At 43.7% G+C, this 22,655-nt stretch overlaps 1 protein-coding gene across 1 annotated transcript; it reads right to left on the bottom strand.

Moving 5' to 3' along the window:
* Window positions 1-3,561: 3,561 nt before the first annotated feature.
* LOC146868251 (keratin, type I cytoskeletal 12-like) lies at window positions 3,562-19,724 on the bottom strand. The gene is made up of 8 exons (XM_085609567.1): window positions 19,025-19,724; window positions 15,466-15,548; window positions 14,162-14,318; window positions 13,500-13,661; window positions 13,291-13,416; window positions 8,198-8,415; window positions 6,171-6,280; window positions 3,562-4,172 (listed from the first exon to the last, which is right to left on the bottom strand). The coding sequence occupies exons 1-8, from the start codon at window positions 19,589-19,591 to the stop codon at window positions 4,081-4,083; spliced, it is 1,515 nt and encodes a 504-aa protein (XP_085465693.1). The 5' UTR covers window positions 19,592-19,724; the 3' UTR covers window positions 3,562-4,080.
* Window positions 19,725-22,655: the final 2,931 nt, after the last annotated feature.

Here is a 22,655-nt window from a genome sequence, read left to right as displayed (position 1 = left end):
TGGAACTCAGTCAGGAACGACCCTGTTATTGGAGCCATCTCAAGTAAAAAAAACCTCCAATCAACTTTAGGAGAGCTAAATCTATGAGGCAGGAGATAGTGAACAACGCTCCATGTAAAACCAAGAGTGGGGGCTCATGGCTTAAGTCACCCAAAGGTTTTTACAAATGTGCCAACTGTAAGGCTTGTAAGCACGGCATTAACACCAAAGAGGTCATATTACCATTTAGACAATCCCCCTACATCATTAGAGGATACTACACATGCAAATCAGATTTTGCTGTGTATGTCTTATCTTGCACATGTGGGAAAACATACGTGGGTAGCACCATCCACCCAGTGCACATACGCATCTTACAACACTTAAGAGCTATTACCAACAACGACCCTGCCTACCCTGTTGCTTCACATATTAACATGGCTCACAATGGCAAGGCGCAAGATCTTTCCTTCTATGTGGTGGACACCATCCCCCAAAACCCAAGGGGAGGCAATAGACAACTTGCCCTCAGGAGGCTTGAATCACGCTATATCTTCCTCTACAATTCCAAAATCCCCTATGGAATGAATGCGGATGAAGCGTTAACTGTACACCTTTGATTGGTCCCCCGCTGCTTGTCCGGTTTCTCTTTTTCCAAACCCTGCATCGTTTAGGACACATTACTTTTATCTTTGGCCATTTTCTAGCCTTTTTTTTACCTTCTTTTTACTCACGTCTTAGCAACTTCTTTTTTCACATTGACGCCCTATTCTTACCATGATCGACAACGCCCCCGGGGGCTCCCTCTGTAGTATATCTCTTACGTTTTCTACATAATTAGTAACCGGTTTTTCACCCTCAGCCCACTCGGGCAATATTTTCTACGTGTATTATTTTATTACATTACTGAGGCTTATTATTGTAGGGAATTCCCATCTTCTTTATTTCTACATCAGTCTGACAGACCTGCGTTTAGGTCGTTAATTAACACAATCTATTTCTGCATTTCTCCCCTTTGTCTATTTTTGGCCCAACCGCTTGCTTACTTAAGCAGCAAGATATACACTGGCTGTTGACGTGAGGCACATTTTTGCATCTTGGTTGTTATTTTTCAATTGTACATCATTTTACAGCACCATCGGTTCCGACGTACTCTAACCTGTGTTTACGTCTGGGCGGTAGTTACTTTCCAGTCTGTATCTACTATTCAGGGCAACTTCCACAGTAATCCCTACGTTAGATTTACATCACTCTTTAGGTTACTTTTCAACATCATGGTCTCACGTGTTCTCTCTATGTCTATACATGTGAATATGACGTTTTCATACACGGGCAATTGCCGGCCCCCTGTGTCATTTGTTTATTTTATTTTATCACACTACAATCAGGTAAATGTATGCCATTAATATATTTACATTATGCTTGTTCTTTATAATTTATCTCCTGTCTGACATTTACTTTTCACCTGTATATTTGTTTTCGCATTGTCATGATGAAACTAACACAGTAATTCTTTATGTCTATGATCGTCTCGGTGAGGTTGCCGTGACAACAAAGTGAAGTGTATATATGTGTCAAATCAGTGTTTACTAGACGTAGTGACCAAGGCGGTACGCCGCCGAAACGCGTCTAGCTTTTGTTGGATTAAATACCTTTTTGCCACGATTTCATGGAGACTGTGCCTGACTGTTCGCCGCCGCCAGGATTGGAGCTATATATATATATATATATATATATATATAAAATTAATTTTAAGTACAACATTTGAAAGCCGGAGTTTAATTAATGCATCTTTAATCTACATATACTACCTTCCTTTATGCATCTATATACCTTCCATGTACTATGGACCTATATATAACTTTTCTTCTAATTCAGCATGTCAAATGCACTACCCTATTTCTCAACCTATACCTCTCTCAATATATTCTCTACCTCAACTTTCTGACTCATCTCAAACCTTGTTTAAATTACTCTTTCAAATGCACTGTCCTATTTCTCACCCTATACCTCTAGCCCTATATCCTCTATCTTAACTCTCTCATTCACCCCAAGCCCCATACCACTACTATGATCACCAAAATACCCCTTTCTAGACTCTTCCTCACTCTACCCCTCCTTGCATCATCTCATACCTCTTTTACTATTCCAATCCTTCAAAACAAGCCTTTCTAAACCGTTTCCCCTGACTCTTTCCCCTACACCTCCCTTTTACTCATCTTTACTAATCCTTTATGGGTTCGGAAGTAGCGAGCTACTTGCTGAAAAAGCGATTCAACACCTCATCAGGGGTGACAAACTCTATATGAATGCAAACCTTTCCCCCTCTTCTATCTCTCTGCTATCCTTCTCAATCCAAATAACTAACTAACATATCCACCACTCAAATGACTTTCTCATCTCACTTCTTATTCATCACTAATACTGTATGGGTTCCGGAGTAGCGTGCTACTCACCGAAAAAACGCTTAAACACCACATCAGGGGTAACATGCGCTATTTAAATGCAAACCTTTTTTCCTCTATCCCTCCACTATCCTTCTCAATCCAAATAACTGACTAACATAACCACCACTCAAATTACTTTCATATGTCACTATACTAATTCACCACTAATACTTTATGGGTTCCAGCGTAGTGTGCTACTCGCCCAATAAGCGCTTCAACACAGCATCAGGGGTAGCAAGTGCTATTTATAAACAAACCTTTTTCCCTCTTCGATCCCTCCACTATCCTTCTTAATCTAAATAACTGACCAACATATCCACCACTCAAATTACTTTCATATTTCACTTTACTAATTCTCCACTAATCCTTTATAGGTTCCGGAGTAGCATGCCACTCGCCTAAAAAGTGCTTCAACGCCTCATCAGGCAATTACAATACAATACAATCTTGGCTACTCATAACGAGCACCTTCACAGAGATCTGTGTGCAAGACTCAAAATCTGGTGGTAAGGTTCATCCTTGCAATCCAAGGTGTCTGGAAGTTTGATCAAAATTTAAAAAAAGCAGAGGTCAGTCCTAGGTTCAAAATCCTATTTCTGAGACAAAAAATATGAGAAAAGAAGGGGCCAAGATTTATGATTCCCAAAATTCACCCTGTGGTCTATACCAGACAACTGCACTCTTGCTGAATAAAGTGTACAATTCACAATTAAGTGCCAGTGACGGAGAAAGGGAAGAAGGGCTTCCTCCTATGTAAGCCCCAGATACTGGAATAACTTTCTAAGGGATATTAGGCAGGAGGCCAACTATCTCACATCCCACTCTATCATCAAATCCCTCCTTTTAAAATAAATACTAGCATAATGAACTATTACACTTTCTGCTTTCTGGCTGCTATACAATAATGCACATCAGCACAGAGAGACACAATATTTATTGTGTGCTATATAAATGTATCCCAATCCCCCATCCATTTATTTATCCCTCCAAATGATCTCCTTATAACCCCGTCTGCCTCTGAAGCGAGAGATGGTCTAAATGTCCGACTTTGTTCATTGGTAAAGACGTTTGGAGCAAGAAATCTCAGACACCTGAAAAGAAGCTGGTAAAAGCAACACAAATACATGAAAAGACGTTGTGCATGTTGCATCAAAGAGAAAGTTTAATGAAATGAACAAACGAGGGAGCAGGTTTAAGAAGGAAAACTGTTCCCCCACCCTGAAAAAGAAATGTTCAGTAGTGGATAGAAAAGTAGCCACACAGCAAATATTTCAAGATTGAAGGCCCTTGAAACCTCTTTCACAATATGTTCCAGTGAAGTCACTGTACTTTCAAATGATATTACATTACACAGTAACTCTGTGTGTTTGACTATAAAACTTAATGGCATCCATGAACAGAGCGCCCTCTTTAGCAGCAAATGCTCATAATCCGTGATGCCACCAGCTCTGCACCATGCTCTTTTTCAAGCTGAAAATTGAAAAGAGCGCTCTAATTCAGAGAGTTGTATTCAAGGGCTCTGCAATGGTGTGTGGATGAAGGGCCAAGTAGTCCCGGGAAGTGTAGTATTTCTGACGCGCTCCATTGGCTGGAATCCTTTCCTCGCGTGTTCTATTGGCTGGGTCCGCAACCTTCCGCTCCTCCTCAAAATTCATTACACTTCATGTACCTGTCGTTTCGAACTGACCGTTTTGCCATCAACTATGTCCTCTGTAAACGTTATGACCCGTGTTTTCCTGATAGGGTCTGAAAAACAAAATATGGAACAAATAAAAGCTGTTCAATCTGAGCAGGGGCATTTGAAGGATTTTGGGGGCCCTGTCCAAACCTATATTGGGGGCCCCTGATAAAAACAGCTATGAATTTATGATCCAATTTCAGCTTTTTCATGCCCTCGTTGGCCAGGTGACTGACACTGCAGAGGCACTAAATTCCAAATTCTAAATGTGTGTCCTTCAAATATCATGGGGCAGAGATTTGTCTTTCCAATATTGTAATATCGCGGCAGCTGACTAATAATGCAAATAAACTCTGCGTCCCACTGCCATTTTTAATATGTGAGGTCCTGTTTTTATCTAAAAGATACATTTTTTAATATATGTTGCATGGCACTCAAAAACAAACACAACATTTCGCTATATTAAAAATAAATAAAATGACAATGGTATTTAAAACAATCTGTGTTTTAAAATACATCAAGGTCATAAGGGCAGGACTGTGTGGAGAACAAAGCCAGATCTATCAGGGACCCCCTTGAAATGCTGGGGCCCTGGGCCACAGCCCACTTTGCCCATGCCTTAAAAAGTCTCTGATTCTGAGATGCAGCGACCATAGTGTATGCGTCACACATGGGTTCAAATGTGACGTCTATTAGGGTTTGCTTCCTGTAATTTAAAGGGACCCGCCCTGCTGCCAGTGGGTTAGCTTTGCCTATTGTACTAACACGGCCTTGGGTAACGGAAAATGATGCCAGTAAAGTTTCCAAATTTTACGTTATGTGAAATCCCCCCAAATTCCTGAAGTTTGCATTGTGAGATTTTGTTAAGTTTTTTCCTTGCAAAAAAACGATTCCTGCAGAAAATGTCTGGTGTCAGCATCTCGACTTGCTTTTATTTATGTGAAAATAGTCCAACAACATGTTTCGCACTTAAAGCATATTTTTTTTAAAAAATTGACATGAACTGGAATGTTGGGACAAAGTTATGCAAATTCTCACTCTCCTAGAATGAATGTCCCCAAGTCACAGTTTGTGGCACTACTTGAAAAGTGAATTGAGTCTTGTACCTCAATGAGATGCGATCTGCCCTCTCGCTTGTCATTCCCAGGTCTTCAAAACAAAGAAATTAAAGCAAAGTAAAAGCTAACAAGACTTATTTTGACGTAGGCCAAATTTCCAGTGGATTGTTTAGCACTATCCAGTTTACTCTGTACAGAGCGGTCTCTTTGGGGGACGCCAACTAAAGCAGAGTCGTCACGAGGGGCAGCGGTCTACATGCCCTTCTGGCGATCAGTACCAGAGCATAAGAAGAATGGCTCAAATAAAACCATAACAATGCCTGCAGTGAAAGTGTGTTTCCAACTAATCACCTTGACGTTTCTATGTAAGAACAGATCATGACGGAGGTGTTTCGTGCGAACCGTGTGTCGGTTCTATGTGTGACAGAGTAGGGCTGCTGTAGGCAGCAGCGGCCCCTGCAGGTAAGAGCGGTGGGCCGGGTTGGGTGGAGTGGGGGAGGGTTTCGACAGAGGACGACAAGGGAAAATTAGTTATGTATTTAATTTTCCCTCGGGTCGTCTGTGGAATCGACCCCCCCCCCCCCCAATCCGGCCCCACCGTTCTTACCTGCAGGGGCCTCACCTGGCTGTAGGTCAGCACTTGGGTGCCTTTGCAGAGTTCAGAATTGTAATAGGGCTGCTGCAGGGCAGGGTTGATCTCCATTGGTAGAGTCAAGTGCGGGTCACACTACGGAGAGTGCAGCCGTCGAGAGCCGAGCTTCACATGTACAGCTGTTCAGTGCTTTAGAAATACAAGAGCTGTAGCTAAGAGCTCGGGTGCACTTGCAGAGCTGTTTGCAGATTTCAGCATCTGATAAGATAAGACAACAATTGCACTGCTGGATCTAGCCCAGCGCTGAGGCTGTTATGGCATAGACTACGTGGGATGCAGGTGATGGCGTCAGAGCCTGTTATTGTGACTGTGGGGTTCAAATGTATAGGCGCTGGGCGTCGCAAGAGAGCAGTTACCTTTGGAAGAGGAGCCGGTGCCAGAGCCGTAGCCTGTAGCCGCGGTGGACGCGCTGGTGCCGCCTGAGCGAGAGTCTTGCTGAGGTTTAGTTTGTGGGACCTGTGAGGACCTGAATCCAGAAACACAATTCATTCTATTATCCTGAGTAAAGAGCCTTATGACTGAATGAACGAGTTCTTTACTGCTTGATTAACATAAATCATTGCAATTAAAACATCTTAGTAATAGGACAGTATACAAAAACATTATCACATTCCTGAAGTTAATAAATACCTGTATAAGAGTAAAGAGCCTTATAACAATGTATTTCTTGAGGATAGAAGGAATGGCACATTTCACCACAGTGAGTAATGGCAAAAGGTTCCAAATTAGGTTGCGTGGTAGAAAAATGCTCCTGCAATGTCACTGACATAGCACAAAACACTTAGGGGACTGTTACAAGTACGGCGGTCATTAACCACCGTACTCGCGTTGGCACAGCAGTGGCGGTCCGGCATCCACCTCATTATGAGGCAGCTTTTAGGACTGGCCACCGCTACCCCAGGGAAGTGCCGTTCCCTGGCTGTGGTGCAGCGCATAGGGCCTATATATTATGAAAGCTGGACCGCCGCGGTCCGGCGAGCATATTATGAGTTTCCCCTCCGCTGCCCTTTTCATGGCAGGCTCACCACCATGAAAAAGCTGGCAGAGGGGAAACAAAGGATGCCCTACAGGGCCCCAGACCCCCGCCATCATGGGGGTGCATTTAGGGGGGCACTACATGTGCTTCCCTGTTTGCATGCACCCCAAGTTCCAGGGCGGCATGGACTTCACAGTACATACTGTTCTGGAACTTCTTTTGCGTTCCCATTGCGGCACCCGTTTTCAGGTCACTGCCATGGGAACAGCAAATGAAAAGACAGGGAAAGCCTTCCAGACATCTGGCAGGCAGTCCCTGCACGGCTTTGGCGGTGCTGAGCTGGCGCAGCACCGCCAAAGTCGGAATCAGTCCCTTGAACACTTCCATGACTTTAAAATCACTGTATACAAAATCACAAGATACTTTTCTTCTATTATGTGTGCATGTATACTAGTATGAAAATGATGAAATGCAATACGTCCTTAGCAAACATTTAACTCCCTAGCCATATATCGCACTTAACAAACTCACTAATGGGACAACAGGCACTAAGTTAGCCATAATTTAAAAAGATCACTTAAAAAGTCCTTCATTTCATCTATTAGCATTGTACCTGAGATGCTGTGTTGACCTCAATCAAGACAGTGATTTAAGCACTAATTATCTCCCACCTAGCCAATGCGAACACCTTATATTTTAGGCACCCCCAATACCTTGTACAGCTTCTTCAGGCATAAAATAGCAGCTAAGCTACTGCTCCGAATCCTAAAAACAATATCCATCAGCATCCTCTAAAAAAATGCACATTTGTTGGCAGTGCCTAAGTACATCATGTTTAAAGCAATCGGTCTAACACACAAACGTCAGACAAATGTAGGGTCAAGCTATATACGGAAAAAGTGACCTTCTACGCTCCTCACGCTTCATCTTCTTGGAATAACCAGAATCAAATGATCTAGACAAGGTAGAAAGGCTTTCTCTTGCAAGTCAGCTAAGATGTGTACCTCCCTCCCTCTGCAGATTAGGGAAAACCTCAATCACAATCTTTTAAGGAAACAACTTAAAGCCTGGCTCTATAATCTTCCATAATTCTTGGCAAGTTGCCACCTCTCCCTTATGCTATAATCGTTTTTTAGTGCCAGGACACACTTTGGGTAGTTGTTCACGCTCTAGAAATTGTCATTGATTCATTCACCTAGGAGCCTTTATTCAGGGACTTAGGGCCTGATTTACAGTTTGGCAGATGAGTTACTCCATCACAAATGTGACGGATATAACATACTCCTTCATAAAAGTGCATTATATCCTAAGGTACTTGTAATAATGCATATGGACTATCCGTTACTTTTGTGCTTAGCTAAGGGCAAAGAAGAAATTCTGTGGTGGAGCTTGCTGCCACCTCCTTACCCTCCTGAGCCTTCGAGCAGACGCTTGTAGGTCGCAATCTCCTGCTCCAGCCGGCTCTTGATGTCCAGCAGTTGGTTGTACTCATCACTCTGGTGCTCTGTCTGTGCCCTGAGCTCGACCAGCTGCTCCTCTACGATGCTGATCTTGGCTTGCAGCTCTGCCAGCTGAGAACAATAGCGTCCCTCTGTCTCGGCCAAGTCCATCTCCAGGGAACTTTTCTGTCAAATCAACAAAACACTGCACCGTTAGTAACTAGAAAACAATTCTCTGAACTAAGTCAACAAACATTGCTTTTTTTTGTTATTGCATATCATTGCTGGTTAGCCTACCCCTGACTTTGCCTTTTGCACCAGCTTTTTATAGTGAATTATCCCTGAAGCTGATGACATTTGGTGAATTGGAGTTGGGTTAATCCATTTCTTGGGTCTGTAGAAGCAATTTTGGAGAGTTTCAAAGGATAGTGATCCAACTACCATCCAATAGAATATGGTCAATGGACATTGACCTTGGCCTGGAAGAGATCCAACAAGAAGAAGGAGGAATAAAGGGAAAGATGGAGACCACAATGATACAAAAGTGCCTAAAAATGGAGGACAGGAGTTTGGATTAATGTTGGCTGTTGTTCTTATGTTCTCTATTCTTCTAAACACACTGGGCACAATTATTAAAGCCAAGTGTGTGTACAAACGGCAACATTTATTATTTAAAGGAATTCACAAAAGTGAGCTGGCACTCGAAAATCAATTAACCCAGGTATATGGTTACACCATTATGGTGCAATATTACACATGGATAAAGCTTATTCTTTGGGTGGGGAGTGATTTCAGATTATGGATACCATGTACAATTTGAGAACACTGACTAGCTGGCGAGTTTTGGATATTTGCACACTTTTCCCCCAGCCCATTCCCACCCTGAAAATGATTGTAGATGTATTTCTGTCAAGGGCAGAAGTTAATCCTTCTACAGAGTAGGAAAGGGGTGGTGAATAACAATTGATGGAGAAATAAATGTACAATTGCATCAATCAATATTTTGATTACATAACTGGAAATAGATTCCTATTGAGTTATCACACAACAATATTTGGGGGCATATTAACAAGGAACAGGGAAAATTAACGCTAAGGGCGCTTAGCGTTAATTTTTTTAACGCCCGCTATCGCTGTATAATATCTCCTGGTTATCGCGTTAGTAACAACGCTAACCGCCTAGGCGATAAAAAATCCAGCGATATCGGAATTTTAGGAGGTTATCGCTGGTAATGCAGCGATAAACCTACAAGGATAGGGATATCCCTGTTGATAGCCCATGGTGGATTTAGCAATGTAATCCACCTCCCATTGGATTACATGGCTTAGTCTGAAAATTAGCAGACGTAAAAAAGCAGCGTTAACCGTAGTTAGCGCTGCTTTTTTTGTCTCTAACAGGGTTAGCGTGAAGCTTGATAATAGGAGAAATGTCGCTTAGCGACATTTCTCCTATTATTTTGGTCTGGAACGCCCACTTTGCATCTCATTAGAGATGCAAAGGGAAGCGTAGTGAAAAAGGGTGCTAACATGCGATTTTGCATGTTAGCACCCTGTTGTTGATAGGGCGATATTTTTATCTCCTAATATGCCCCAAGGTTTCTTAAGAGTGGAGATTTGATTTTAATCTTTGTGACTTTGTGCAGTGTCCACTAATCTTTTACAAATCTGCTTTGCTCACCTGTTGGTCGCATTCTCTCCCCGTTCCACCGCAACTTGTGCTGTTTGTAAAGAGAGAGCCTTGTTATGACCAAGTTCTTCGCTCTTCCTCGCTTCCGGCGGCATACTTAGTGGTAGCCATCTTGGTGGAGTGCTGGGCTAGTCTTTCCCCTGTTCTTACGCAAATTAGTATAAAAATGGTAATGGGACCGATGGCTTGCCTTTGGCGTGCCGCCGGCCCGCCCGTCTGCTCCCGTCCGCCCCAGTTCGCCGCCAGACGCCAGACATGCTGTCCCTTGCACGAAAGATAGGCTAACTTACACGCGGAACGATCTGCTTAAAACTAGGAATGCGGTGAGCAGCTGCAGACAGGTCTGTGGGGACGCTGTGGAGGGCCCATTTTGTTGCCGACAGTGTGGCTTTGAGGCAGCACATATTCTGTCTCCACGTCGCTATTTCTCCCGGTCCAGGAAGCATATTATCATACTTAGTCTTAACTGTCGCTCCTTAGCTAAACACTATGCCGACGTCTACGACCTTTTAGAGGACACCTCTCCGGACGCCCTCTTTCTTACCGAGACGTGGCTCTCTGATGCCATGACAGCTGAGCCAGGCCTTGCGCTTCCTGCGGGCTATTGTATCCTCTCTCTTAACAGGGCGTCTAGAGGCGGGGGCATAGCGGTTATTTTTAAATCCTGCTACCCTCGTACCTTCATAAAACAGGTGGTAACCGGTTGTGAATGTGCATATTTTAAGATCTCACTGAGCCCAAATTATACGATCTCAGGGCTCTTAGTATACCGGCCCCCTGGGCCATCCTCAGATTCCAGGGAAGCCCTCGTGGAAACGGTTAGCACATTGGCGGTTAACACCGCCAATTTTACAGTCATGGGGGATTTGAACCTTCATCTGGACAATCTCGATGATACTGACATGGCGAATTTTGTAGCTGACCTTGCAGCATGCCAGCTGATGCAATTGGTCTCGGGTCCAACACATATTGCTGGGCACCTGTTAGACCCAGTTTTTACCAACATACCCTCGATTACAGTGCTAGCGCCCTTCCCTATGGGATGGATGGACCACTTCTTGGTCTCGATGTCACTACAGGGCTTAGCCTCCGCTCAGACTGAGGATCGGACCACCTCCCTCAAACGCCCCTGGCACAAATTGAACTGGGAGCAATTTGATGCCTGCCTCTCGGCTACCTGTCCGAGCTTGCCGGAGGACCCAAACGATGCATATAAGGCGTTTTCCGAGTGGATCAGCCAGCCGTTACTCAGCCTTATCCCCAAGAAATGGTCTGCTAACCGTAAAACTAAAACGCCACCATGGTATAAGAGGGAACTTGCCGATGTGCGCAAGGGCTGTAAGAGGCTGGAGCGGATATGGAGAAGGAACTTCAGTCCTGCTGCAAAGGATATCTATCGGGCGGCAATTAAGAGGTATCATAAGGCCATTCATTTGGCACAAGCTGCATTTTATATCAATCAAATCCGCGAGAGTGATAATCCAGCTAAGAGCATTTTCTCAATACTCTCCAGCCTGCAATCCCGGCAGACCATCAGTGGGTCGACTATTAAGTCCAATGAGCACTGTGAGGTCCTCGCCACCTTTTTTGATAAAATGGTGTCTGACATCTACAGGTCCTTTCTGACTGCACATAGTAACATGCAGGCGGCACGGTGCTGCAAAAAGGCTAATACTCTTGATACCTTTCAGCCAATCCCGGTCGCTCAGTTGCTAGCGCTTTGTAGTAGGATTAAGTCAGGATCCCCTGCAGATCTGCTTAAACCAGACCAATTTAGGAAAGTACGTCCCACAATCTTTCCCACCCTGAGTCAGGTGATAAACGGGTCCCTTGCCATGGCTACCGTGCCCAGTGCATGGAAACAGGCTAAGGTAATTCCCCTGCTTAAAAAACCTGCGCTCGATCTGGCTAAACCAGAGAACTACCGCCCTATTTCTTTGCTCCCTTGGACGGCAAAGATCACGGAGACATATGTGAACTCCCTTCTGACGGATTTCCTGACCTTGAATAACACACTGGACCCCTCCCAGAATGGCTTTTGACCAGGTCACAGCACGGAGTCTGGTCTCCTGGCCGTGACAGAACATCTATGGTCAGCACTGGATGCTGGGCGAACGTTGGCCCTGATCCCATTGGATCTAAGTGCCTCGTTTGACACTGTGTCTCGTGCCATACTACTGAGACGCCTGGAGGAAGTGGGAATTACTGGCTCGGTCCTGGAGTGGCTTGCCTCATTCCTCCATGAGAGGTCATTCATGGTAACAGCACCCCCGTTCACCTCTGGTGAACACTCTGTCAAACAAGGGGTGTCACAGGGTTCCTCCCGCAGTACCCTGCTATTTAATATCTATGTTCAACCTTTGGCTGCAGTAGCCTTGAGCAGAGGTCTGACCATGGTCTCCTACGCTGCCGATACACAGTTGGTGGTGGCACTCTCGAAAAACACCGAGCGGGACGCCCTTAAGTTTCAGGGCGACCTAGCGGTGTTTGCCGGGTGGATGTCTCCAGCTGAATGCTAGCAAGTCGGAGGTACTGTTAGTGGGAAAGGACCATGGTCAGTGGAGTGAACTCTCGTGGCCAGCTAGCCTTGGCAGCCCCCCCCCCCAAGTAGGTAGTGAAAAATCTGGGGGTATGGCTGGACTCATCCCTCAACTTTCGAGTTCAAACCAAAAAGGTGGCAGGGACCTGTTTTGGACTCCTACGGGGGCTTAGACCCCTGCTGGGCTTCTATGATGCATCCACGCATCAGGTTATCATTCAGGCATCTGTATTGTCTAGACTAGATTATGCCTGCTCTTTATATCTGGGGTCCAATAAGGCAGAGGTTTTGAGGCTGCAAAGGCCACAGAACGCGGCAGCAAGAACCCTTTTAGGGTTGCGCAGGTCTTGTTGCGTATCCAAGGCCATCTGTGGTCTCCACTGGTTGCCCGTGGCCAGGCAAATTAAATTTAAAGCCTTATGTATTTCCTTCAAAGCCTTGAAATTGACCACCCCCACTATTATAGCTAATCTCCTTTCGCCATATGTCCCCTCACAACATCTCCGCTCACAGGGTCAGCACCTGGTGGTGGTCCCCCGGACATGAAGAGTTCGTGCTGGAGGCCGCTCTTTTCGTATTTTCATAGTAGAGTGGCCATCCTTTGGAATGCTCTTCCTGCACATATCCGTGGCCTCAGTAATTATTTAGAATTCAGGAAGGCCACCAAGACTCACCTTTTCCCTGCACCATAGTCCTTCTGTCTGGTCCATCTGCATGTGTCAGTTTCTCTTGGTGTCAGCGCCGGGATGCCCCTTTGCTGGGGCAGCTGTAGCGCTTTATAAGTCGCAGTAACATAACATAACATGATGCCTTTTGAGAGGTGAATCTTTTCTTACCATTGTCATTTGTGACTGCAGCTCTATCTCTAGCGATTGCAAGGACCGTCGCAGTTCTGACACCTCGCTTTTGCTTGATTGCACTTGCTCTACCCCAGTTGAGATCTGTTGTTTCAGCTCAGAACTCTGAAAGACAAATGAGGGAGAGTTGATGGGGTCTTCTTGGTTTTGTTTTTTGCAATCATCATAGTGGATAGATGAGTCCTCACCCTTTGGTTGAATCCTTCTTCTGCCCTCTTACGGTTCTCTTCTGCCAATTTTTCATATTGCTCCCTTGTCTTGGTCAGGAGGTCAAGGAGGTTTATGCCTGGAGCAGCTTTCATCTCAACATTGACATCTCCTTGAGTATCACGTTGGTGACCCTTCAACTCCTGCAAAGAGTAAACAAGACACCTCCTTAATTTTCATGCAAGAGATGTAAACAAATGGAAGATCAACATTAGAAATTGATCCATGTTGAGAAATATTTTAATTCTTATACTGCAATTTCAAAAGGTGTTGTTCCTGATTGTCAAGAAAAGTAGTGTAAGTCGCTCAACTACTAAGTAATTTTCAACATTTTAGCGTAAACCAAACAGTTTACAACTGGAGTATCCAACATTGATCTATGATCTATGCCAGATTGCAGCATATCCTCATAACACAAATTAGCGTACAATGAATCTAAATAGCCATTGGATAGTCTATAAACCTGTCATGGACTCAGCTGTAGTGCACCACAATTTAGACAGTGTTGACCGCCTATAGTATATGTAAACATTTGGTGCCTTTCACTGGCCTCTAAAAGGTTGGTACTGAAAATATTGGTGTTATGGGTTTAAACCATATTCATCACTTCCAGGACCATCTGAAACACATTTCTATCTCTTACTTCTTCGTGGTTCTTCTTGAGTGCTGCCAGCTCCTCAGTCAGGCTCTCCACTTGCGACTCGAGGTCAGATTTGGACAGGGTGAGCTCGTCCCTAACCCGACGCAGTCCATTGGTGTCAGTCTCCACACTCTGGCGAAGCATCAGCTCAGTCTCATACCTAGGAACAAATTAAGCTTTAGGTCTTTTGTTCAAATATGTTCTATCTATTCTCTTAGCTATTGCCTGATCATATTCACGCTAGTGGTGAAGATACATGTGGTGCAACAAGCCTTACCCGTCTCAGCCAAATATGGTATCAGCTACAATAGAATACACATAGAACGAGCCTTAGTGTAAGAGAGCTGAACATCCATTGAGTGTCATTTGGGTCAGAAAACCCAAGACTTTCTCAAGGAACACTTTAGAAACTTTACTCGGAGTGGCCCCTAAATCTCTAATTGGCCACAAGCAGGAGTTACCTGCCTAATAGTGTATTATGACATATACCATAATTTCTTAAACCAAATAATTTTTTCTTACAACAGTATTTTGTGTTCAATTGTTTTTACTGGTACTGGTTTAAATTTGTCATGACAGCGGCACCAACATTATGATTGCCGAATATCTGTTTTCTCACTGGTCAGTGATTTAAAATGTTGTTTTTGCACTTAAGATGTACTGCAAACATTGGTGCCAAACTGCACCAGCACAATTGCAAACTATTCAGCCTAGAAATATAGCTACACTGGTGCCAGTGCAAACACATCACTCCCCTACTAGAGTTACATTATTTTCTCCCAAGTGTAGGGCATATACACCTGTCCCACTTCCTTTCCCTCATTGCAGTAATTAAACTCCTTCAAAAACCTCCTAAAACATGCTGCACTTTAAGGAGGTATGTTCATCTCATTGGCCATTAAAGGCTTTGTGTAAGGAGTGGACATGTTGGAAGGGAGTTCCCATGGATCCACGCTCTGCTGATGTCACCAGCAGCTTATACTGTGTTAAAGTAATAGGCACATTGCGTGGGCAATTTCTCTACATTAAAATGATCTTTCTAAATTTAAGGCCTTTAGCGAGAAGCTAAAACTGCCAATGCTCACTTTCTTAAGGACATTGTCAGTAAAGTGAAGAAATTGCCATAGCTGTTCATCTGTGCCTTCCATGCAGCGAGAGAAGCTGCCTGTATTCGGTCCCTAGTAACAGTGAGTTATCTGCTATAGGGGGTCCACGGCTTTGAGTGTGCTAGGAGGCATCAATGTTTCTTTACTACCCACGTAGCCTGAGTTGGAAGTGTGCTGAGGTCAACCATATGTTTTACTCACTTGAGTTTGAAGTCATCAGCAGCCAGCCTTGCGTTATCGACCTGCAGGACGATGGTGGCATTGGCCACTTGGGCAGCTAAGATCTGCAAGCACAAGATGATTAAGGAATAGTCAAGGTCTACTCGTTCATAGGATATTGCATGTAACGTGGGGTGCAGGCTGGGCTATGTTATTTACAATGGGAATTACAATATTACATTTTCCTGTTGATTTGTCTTTCAGATCTGTAAGTGCTTAGCTACTGAGAAAGCCTACTGCTTAAAATGCTGAAAGTCACACTGAACTAGAAACATGAAAACAACAGCATCTGAATACGCTAACAATATAACCTATCGTTATAGTGAAAATTGCCAGAAAACTAAATATCACTTCAGTTTTCTCAAGTCTAGTCCACACGAAGTCCCATTCTGGTTCCCTTTTAGAAAAATCATATTTCATGTTTCTGCAGGGGGTACTTAGATCTCTGTATTACATTTGGTAACCACAGATTTCTGATTCCTTCCTCTGCTGCTCATCACCTGTAAATGAGTTTGGAATTTAGCATAGTAAAATCAGCTGCAAAGTTCGGTACACACAGGCACTTCCTTGTTCTAGAGGAAAAGAAAAATAAGTGCCACATAAGGAATTTTGGGCTCAGAGTTTAAAGCCTTTTTTCAGTCAAACCAGGCTGTTTGCGAACATAAAAGGGCTTTTTCTATTGTATCAAATGCAACTTACGACCCTATAACACATTACAGAATCACAATTTGGGTTTGCAACGTAATAACGATTCGGTAATTTGAAGGGGCATGTTTAGGGCGTTCCTTCCAAATACCAAATCGTACTGGTATACACTAATGTTTTGCGATTGAAATGTGGTCGCAAAACATTTATACTTTACCACCATCTCAAAATTGGTGGTAACTCATTTGCAATTGGGAAGGGGTCCCTTGGTGACTCCTTCCCCTTTTAGAATGTTTAAAACAATATTTTTTAACAGCAGGCAGTGTTCCCATAGACCACTGCCTACACTTAAAAAATAAAAATGAAACATTTAATTTTTTTCGGTCGAGCCTAACGCAGCGTGCATGCGGTGCCCTATGGGAGGCTTCATGTAAGCACTCCAAACTTCCCCTAGACTTCTCCGTGTGAGTCTGGCAAATCCCACACATTCCATTGGCCTTTGCATGTGGCTTTCAATAATGAAAGCACGCAATTGGCCAAAGACGGGTGCATGTCCCGCCTTTTCTCTAAACGTTCACTCCCACGGCGTTTGAATCTCGGGAGCGAGCAGGGGCACGCTGTGTGAGATCTGCATTCCTCCCTCGTCATGGATAATTAAACACAGCGAGGTCGCTTTCACTTTAGCGGCTGCGCTTGTTTTCCTTTGCTGCTTTGCTTGTTGTAGGTTTGTTTACTTTCATTTACAAACGCTCATAAATTCTACCCGATAGTCACATTCTTCACTCCTTCATGTTTATCGTGTAGTCTCTCTTCGCTGGTCTTTAGAGCACTCCTTGTGTTCAACTTGTCTCTCTGTTGAGCAGGTTCTCTCATCACTTCTCTGTCGAGATCGCTGCTTGTTGCCTTGTTTCTCCCTCCACTCCTTTTCTCTCTCTCCGGCAGTGCTTCATTTCATGTTCTTCCTTCTCTTCCCTCTCGGTGGATGATGAAGCGGTGGATGATGAAGCGCAGTGGGCTGAAATCATGGCACTATGTGAAGGGCGCGTCACACCACCATCCATTGTAGAACAGGGCTTTTCCACCATCAGAGTTTGGCCCAGAGTAAGAGAGACAAGCATTGGCATAGCCAATAGGTCTCGCTTTTGGGACCTTATAAGTATTTACTTATGCAGCACACTATCCTTGGTGCAACAACATCAACTGTTTCATGGCTAAACACTTATCGGGTCCCAAGGGCGAGACCTATTGGCTATGCCAATGCTTGTATTTTTAAATGCATTCTATTTTCCTTTAAGGTAAACGGGCTTCATTTGAAAAAAATATTATTTTATTTAAAAGCAATCACACACCTGGCGGTTTGCTGACCCCCAGTGATGAGAGCAAATTCTAGTAGGTCACAGATTGTGACCTACCTCATTTATATTCATGAGGTATGTCGAATTGCGATCCACTACAAATCGGTAATTTGCAAAACGACCTATTAGTACATAGGCTTAACAAATTACCACACTGGTCACAAATAAGCTGGTAGGAAATGGCAGCCAGTTGTACGTAAATCTAGCCCTGACTTCGAAGATTTATTAAAAAACTACTAACACAATTGTTTAAACTGATTTTGAATGAAAGCTGCTGAGATTAATTTACATTCATTTTGTATTTCAAAGTAATCACCTAATGTATTTAGATTGCAATTTCATACATGTAAACAAGTTTAATTTCCTTCTAAATGCTTCTACAAACTAAAGGAGTCTCATTGCAAAAGGCAAGTAAATGTTACCAGCTGCCTAAGAAGGTCTGCTGACCTAACTCTGTCTCTGGCCTTGATGATTAAACTAATTTTCTGAGTCACCTTTTCAGTTTTCATGCCACAATAAACATTCGAGTGTGCGAAGCTGCTGCAGGAACAGTTCTCCCGAAGACTATCACTTAGGAGCCCGGGATTGGGAACAAAGGAGGTTGTGAAACCTAGGATTATAATTCCACAGAAACAGCTTTCTGTCTTGATGGGTTGTTTTTGGTCTCACTAATTAGTCATGTTTGGAGTCATGGGGAGATGTTCTTAGGTTTTGGGTTACTCTCTATAACTACATCTAGTCATTCTCAGAAAATGCTTCCTGTGCTTCACAGACGCCTTTTCGTATTCCCATACCAGGAAATAAATTGATGTTTTCTGCCTTAACTTATCTCTAGTATCATACTTTTCTCTCATGATACGAATTTCTATCTGCTTAACTGCATGACCCATATTCTACGGCTTCTATACTATTTTTATGCTCTTTCCTGCATAAAGTATGTCTATTACTTGATTGTAGTGTATGACCTGCATAGAGCAATTTGCAACAATTAGTGACTTATACTTAAGAAATGTAGAACAAAAAAATACCACGACCATCGCTTTAGCTTTAAATATTTACTTTCAAACTTTGTGTTTTTTTTAGAGCCCAGATATATTTACTAGATTGCATCCTGCAGTTCAGAGAAGAACGTTAGGGAGCAAAATGTTTAGGCACAATTTTAGGAACTGGGAGCCACACATAGGAACCCGGGTATAGTTTGGGTTATTGCCTCCAAGATAGGGTACACACATGGTAGCGAAAGTTTGCCTAATTACTTGTGATATCGACAGTTGTTTATGTTTAAACCTCTTTTTACACGTCGGTATGTCTGTCGATAATGATAATGATACATTATGTTTACTTTTTATAAATTGGTTAGGTTAGAAATAGTAAAAACATCTGTGAGAAAAAGAGGTACATAGAGAAACTGATCGAAGGTACACAAGTCACACTACGAAAGATGGAGAAGGAGAAAAAGAAGTACCTTTAAGTAATTATTGTTGATTGGCGAGATCACTGTTTAAAACAAGGAATTAATTGAACCTGGTATGATACTTTACCTTAGTTTGCAGATCTGTGATTTGTGTGAAATATTTGCTGTAGTCCTTTCCTCCCGCAGCTGGTCTTTGCATTGCGTACCACTCTTTGATTTTACGCTCAAGCTCGGCGTTGGCATTCTCCAATTCCTTGACCTTGTCCAAGTAGGAAGCTAAGCGGTTGTTGAGGTTCTGCATGGTCTCCTTCTCCCCGGCAGAGAGAAGGCCCTCGCCATGTCCATGACTAGCATGGCTCCATTGGTCCCCATGGCCAGCCTGGCCCCATTGGCCCCACTGGCCCCCATGGTCGCTGCCAACAAAACCACCACCAACACCACTACCAATGCTACCTCCGACACCACCAGCCAAGCCACTTCCAGCAACACCAGCAAAGCTGCCACCAGCATAGCCCCCGAAAGAACCCCCAGCATGGCTACCCTGACTAGCACCCAGTCTACCACCAGTATTCTGAGAAGAAACACTATGAGAGGATATGGCCCCAATACCCTGGCTAGCACCCTGTCTACCACCAGTTTTCTGGGAAGAAACACCATAAGAGGATAAGCCCCCAAAGCTGCGTAAACTTGCCATGCTGTACTATTGCAGATGCACCAGCTCAAGAAAGGCAGCAGAGGTGGTGACTGGCTACTGGGGAAATGGTTACTCTTTATATACAAATTGGAGAGGGTGTGCCCGCTCACTAAGTATTATTTCAGTCTGCAGTGTTTACCAACGTATTCTCTCTGACTCTTGAAAAGAACAATTATACTCAATATTAATCATCCTTGTTTCTTCTCCTTGTACACCGCCGCCCTAGGGCTGTTTGTTATGTCAGGATGGGAGAAGGGCGGAGCACGGGATCCTTTTCAGAGATCTGTACCTTTCAGGTTTTGATGAAAGAGCTAAAAAAGGGTGCATTGCTCTTCTGGCTCTCGAGCTGTTGCGTGCCCCTGTGCTCCTTTCTGCAGCCACCCAACCTTCCGCACATCCGGGCAGGTCAGGGTGACCAGATTTTGATAACTAAATACATGTACATGCCAAAGAAATAGCAGAAGGACTACTCACTAATATTGAATTCAAATGTTAAATGCAACTTTGACCATGGGTGTTGATTCAACAAATTGCTAAGGGTAGCAGAAGTGACATCATATGCCCACCATTCGATCCTTTAACATCATAGAAAGTGACATTATATAAACTTTAGTGTAGTAAGAACTGTAGGAGTAACCCATATACCAATGTGGGACCAGGGTATACTTGAAAACAATTGACAATGTCCCATAGGAATTACCTAAAAGAACAACTGCATACAATACATCAAATCCGAATCACAAAAAAACAATATAACCATATGAATAGAAATCAAACAATATTGATTCAGACTGAATATACAAAATAAGACAGCATCAAATATACATTATGAAAGTGCTCAATGAAGTGGAGAGTGAGAAAATGGGGCTTAAGATATATAAGAAAAGGGCACAAAGTGAAACACAAACAGAGAAAAAACAAGAGTGAAAAGGAATACACCCAAAATTGTTGTGCACGAATTAAGTCAATCTATTGTTAAATTATCATGGTAAAATAGTTATCTATTTCTCTGCCGGTATATGTCGATGGCGTTTCGACCATTCTTAATTTAAGGTAATTCATTCATCAGGATTGGAAAAGCACTACAAATGTGATTGCTGCCTGAGAAACAAATGAACAATGTTTCATTAATAGTAAAGCCCAAAGTTAATTAAGCTACACATTTATGTGGCCACATTAGAAATACCTGTGATAGTTCTAGGATGTCTGCAAAACTGAATAAAAAAGGGGTGGATTCAACAAATTATCCGGATACAGGAGTAAAATCTAAGGTTGTACCCTAACGTAACTATAACTTACGCCCTCTCCATCACTGCTTTTACACTGTCATATTAAGTCACACATGACATATTGATTGACTACATTTATAACATCCCTAATCACATCTGAAATGCAGTCATTGTTGATAATACTATGCATGGTGGGGTTGTGAGTTGTAGTTACTTTAGGGTATGAGTTATAGTTAATTGGGATAACTGTAACTGATGAATTTTGGTGGTTATGTTAGTTTTGAATGGTGTGTTCTATGGGACATTTTATACTAACTATACTATCCCTTCAACCTTTGGTTATTCCACAAAGTCATCCAGAAACTCTGTAGAATTCTACGGAATTCTGCAGAGTTCTGCGAGTGGGCAGAGTTCCCCTCTATACAATTCCAAGATCATATTTGGTTGTAAAGTGATATCCATAAACGTGGAATGCGACGTTGGTGACACAAGATAGTCTAGCAACCTTACTGTAGAAAAAGATGTGACAACCGACTGCACCTCACAGCTTTACTATAGCAAGTCACGTGACATGTATCTGAGTGATAACGTCACACTTGTGACCCACGCAATGTGTGATGTCACGGAACCACTCGCTCACGTTCTTGTATATGTTGATATCTATATCCTCCAGTGCTACCCTGGCTGCCAGAGGAGGGTGTGTGGTGGACGAAGCTGTGGAGTACCAGTGGGTGGTGGCAGGAGGGAGAGGGGAGTGGAACCCCACCCCTCAGGAGCTCAGAAGCCACAGCACAATGACCATTACTAATAGCATGGGTCACCTCAAAGCTGGAACTGAAAGTATAGAGCCCGGCACACTTCCAGAGCGAGGCTTGAAACGCACGCGGCTTTCGGCCCAGTGCATTAGCGGAATGAAGAAGTTGACCAGCGTGATGGGGGGAATATAAGCCCCAGGAGCAGCATCATAAGGAAATCTTCCAAATATGGTCACCCATGATTATCAGGTCTTTAAAATACCAGGCTTTTTTAGAGTAAGTGGCTGCCCTTCCCCATTCCACCATACATTGAGTAGGGGTGAGCGTGTGCCGGTGAACTCCGCCTTGCGGGCGTAGTTTTTTTCCAAACTGCGTGTTCCAGGCGGAGCACGTAGTGACAAAAACTCCATGAATTCCGTCAGCAGAGCGCAGTTCACTGGTAACACACACACACACACACGCATACACACACACACACACACACACACACACACACATTTGTTTTGTTCTTTAACCTACTGGCAATTGCCAATAGGTCTTTATAATTTGGACCTAGTTTCCATAGGAAAAGCATTTTTTATTTTGCTAATACCTGGTGCAATTTGATGAATCTTTATGAAAATGTTAAAACAAGTTTGCCAATTACTTCAGCAACTGTCTTGAATATTTAGGGGTAATTTGTCAATGAGGGCTGAGTAAAAGGTTGCCTTCTTCACAGAGACCTGGACCAACCCTTCCTCTGCCCACGACATCAACACCGCCATCCTGAACGGATACAAGATCCAGAGGAAGGACCGCCCCAACCACCCGGGATGGGGCCTCGCCATCGCCCACAAGAGCAACCTCCGCCTCACCACCACCAGTGAACCTTCCCCTCTGCCAAACACCTGCACTTCCAGATCCAGACCAGCCCCAATGCCACACTCTTAGGAACCCTCGTCTACAGACCCCCCCGGACCCCAGACACCCTTTGCCACCACCATCACCGACTTCATCGCACCACACGCCATCGCCTCAATGAACTACATACTCATTGGAGACCTGTACTTCCACCTCGACAACCCCACCGACCCTAACTCC

This window comes from Triturus cristatus, chromosome 1_2, assembly GCF_964204655.1.
Source record: "Triturus cristatus chromosome 1_2, aTriCri1.1, whole genome shotgun sequence".
Lineage (NCBI taxonomy): Eukaryota > Metazoa > Chordata > Amphibia > Caudata > Salamandridae > Triturus > Triturus cristatus.
This window is presented reverse-complemented; position numbering and strand designations above follow the sequence as displayed.

Excerpts from the sequence above, each read along its gene's own strand:
- LOC146868251 (XM_085609567.1), bottom strand. The coding sequence starts at position 19,591 with ATGGCAAGTTTACGCAGCTTTGGGGGCTTATCCTCTTATGGTGTTTCT. Across the intron at positions 14,319-15,465 it reads GCTGATGACTTCAAACTCAA|GTATGAGACTGAGCTGATGC; the intron begins GTGAGTAAAACA and ends ATTTGTTCCTAG. Across the intron at positions 8,416-13,290 it reads TGCAGTCACAAATGACAATG|AAAAGTTCCCTGGAGATGGA; the intron begins GTAAGAAAAGAT and ends TTGATTTGACAG.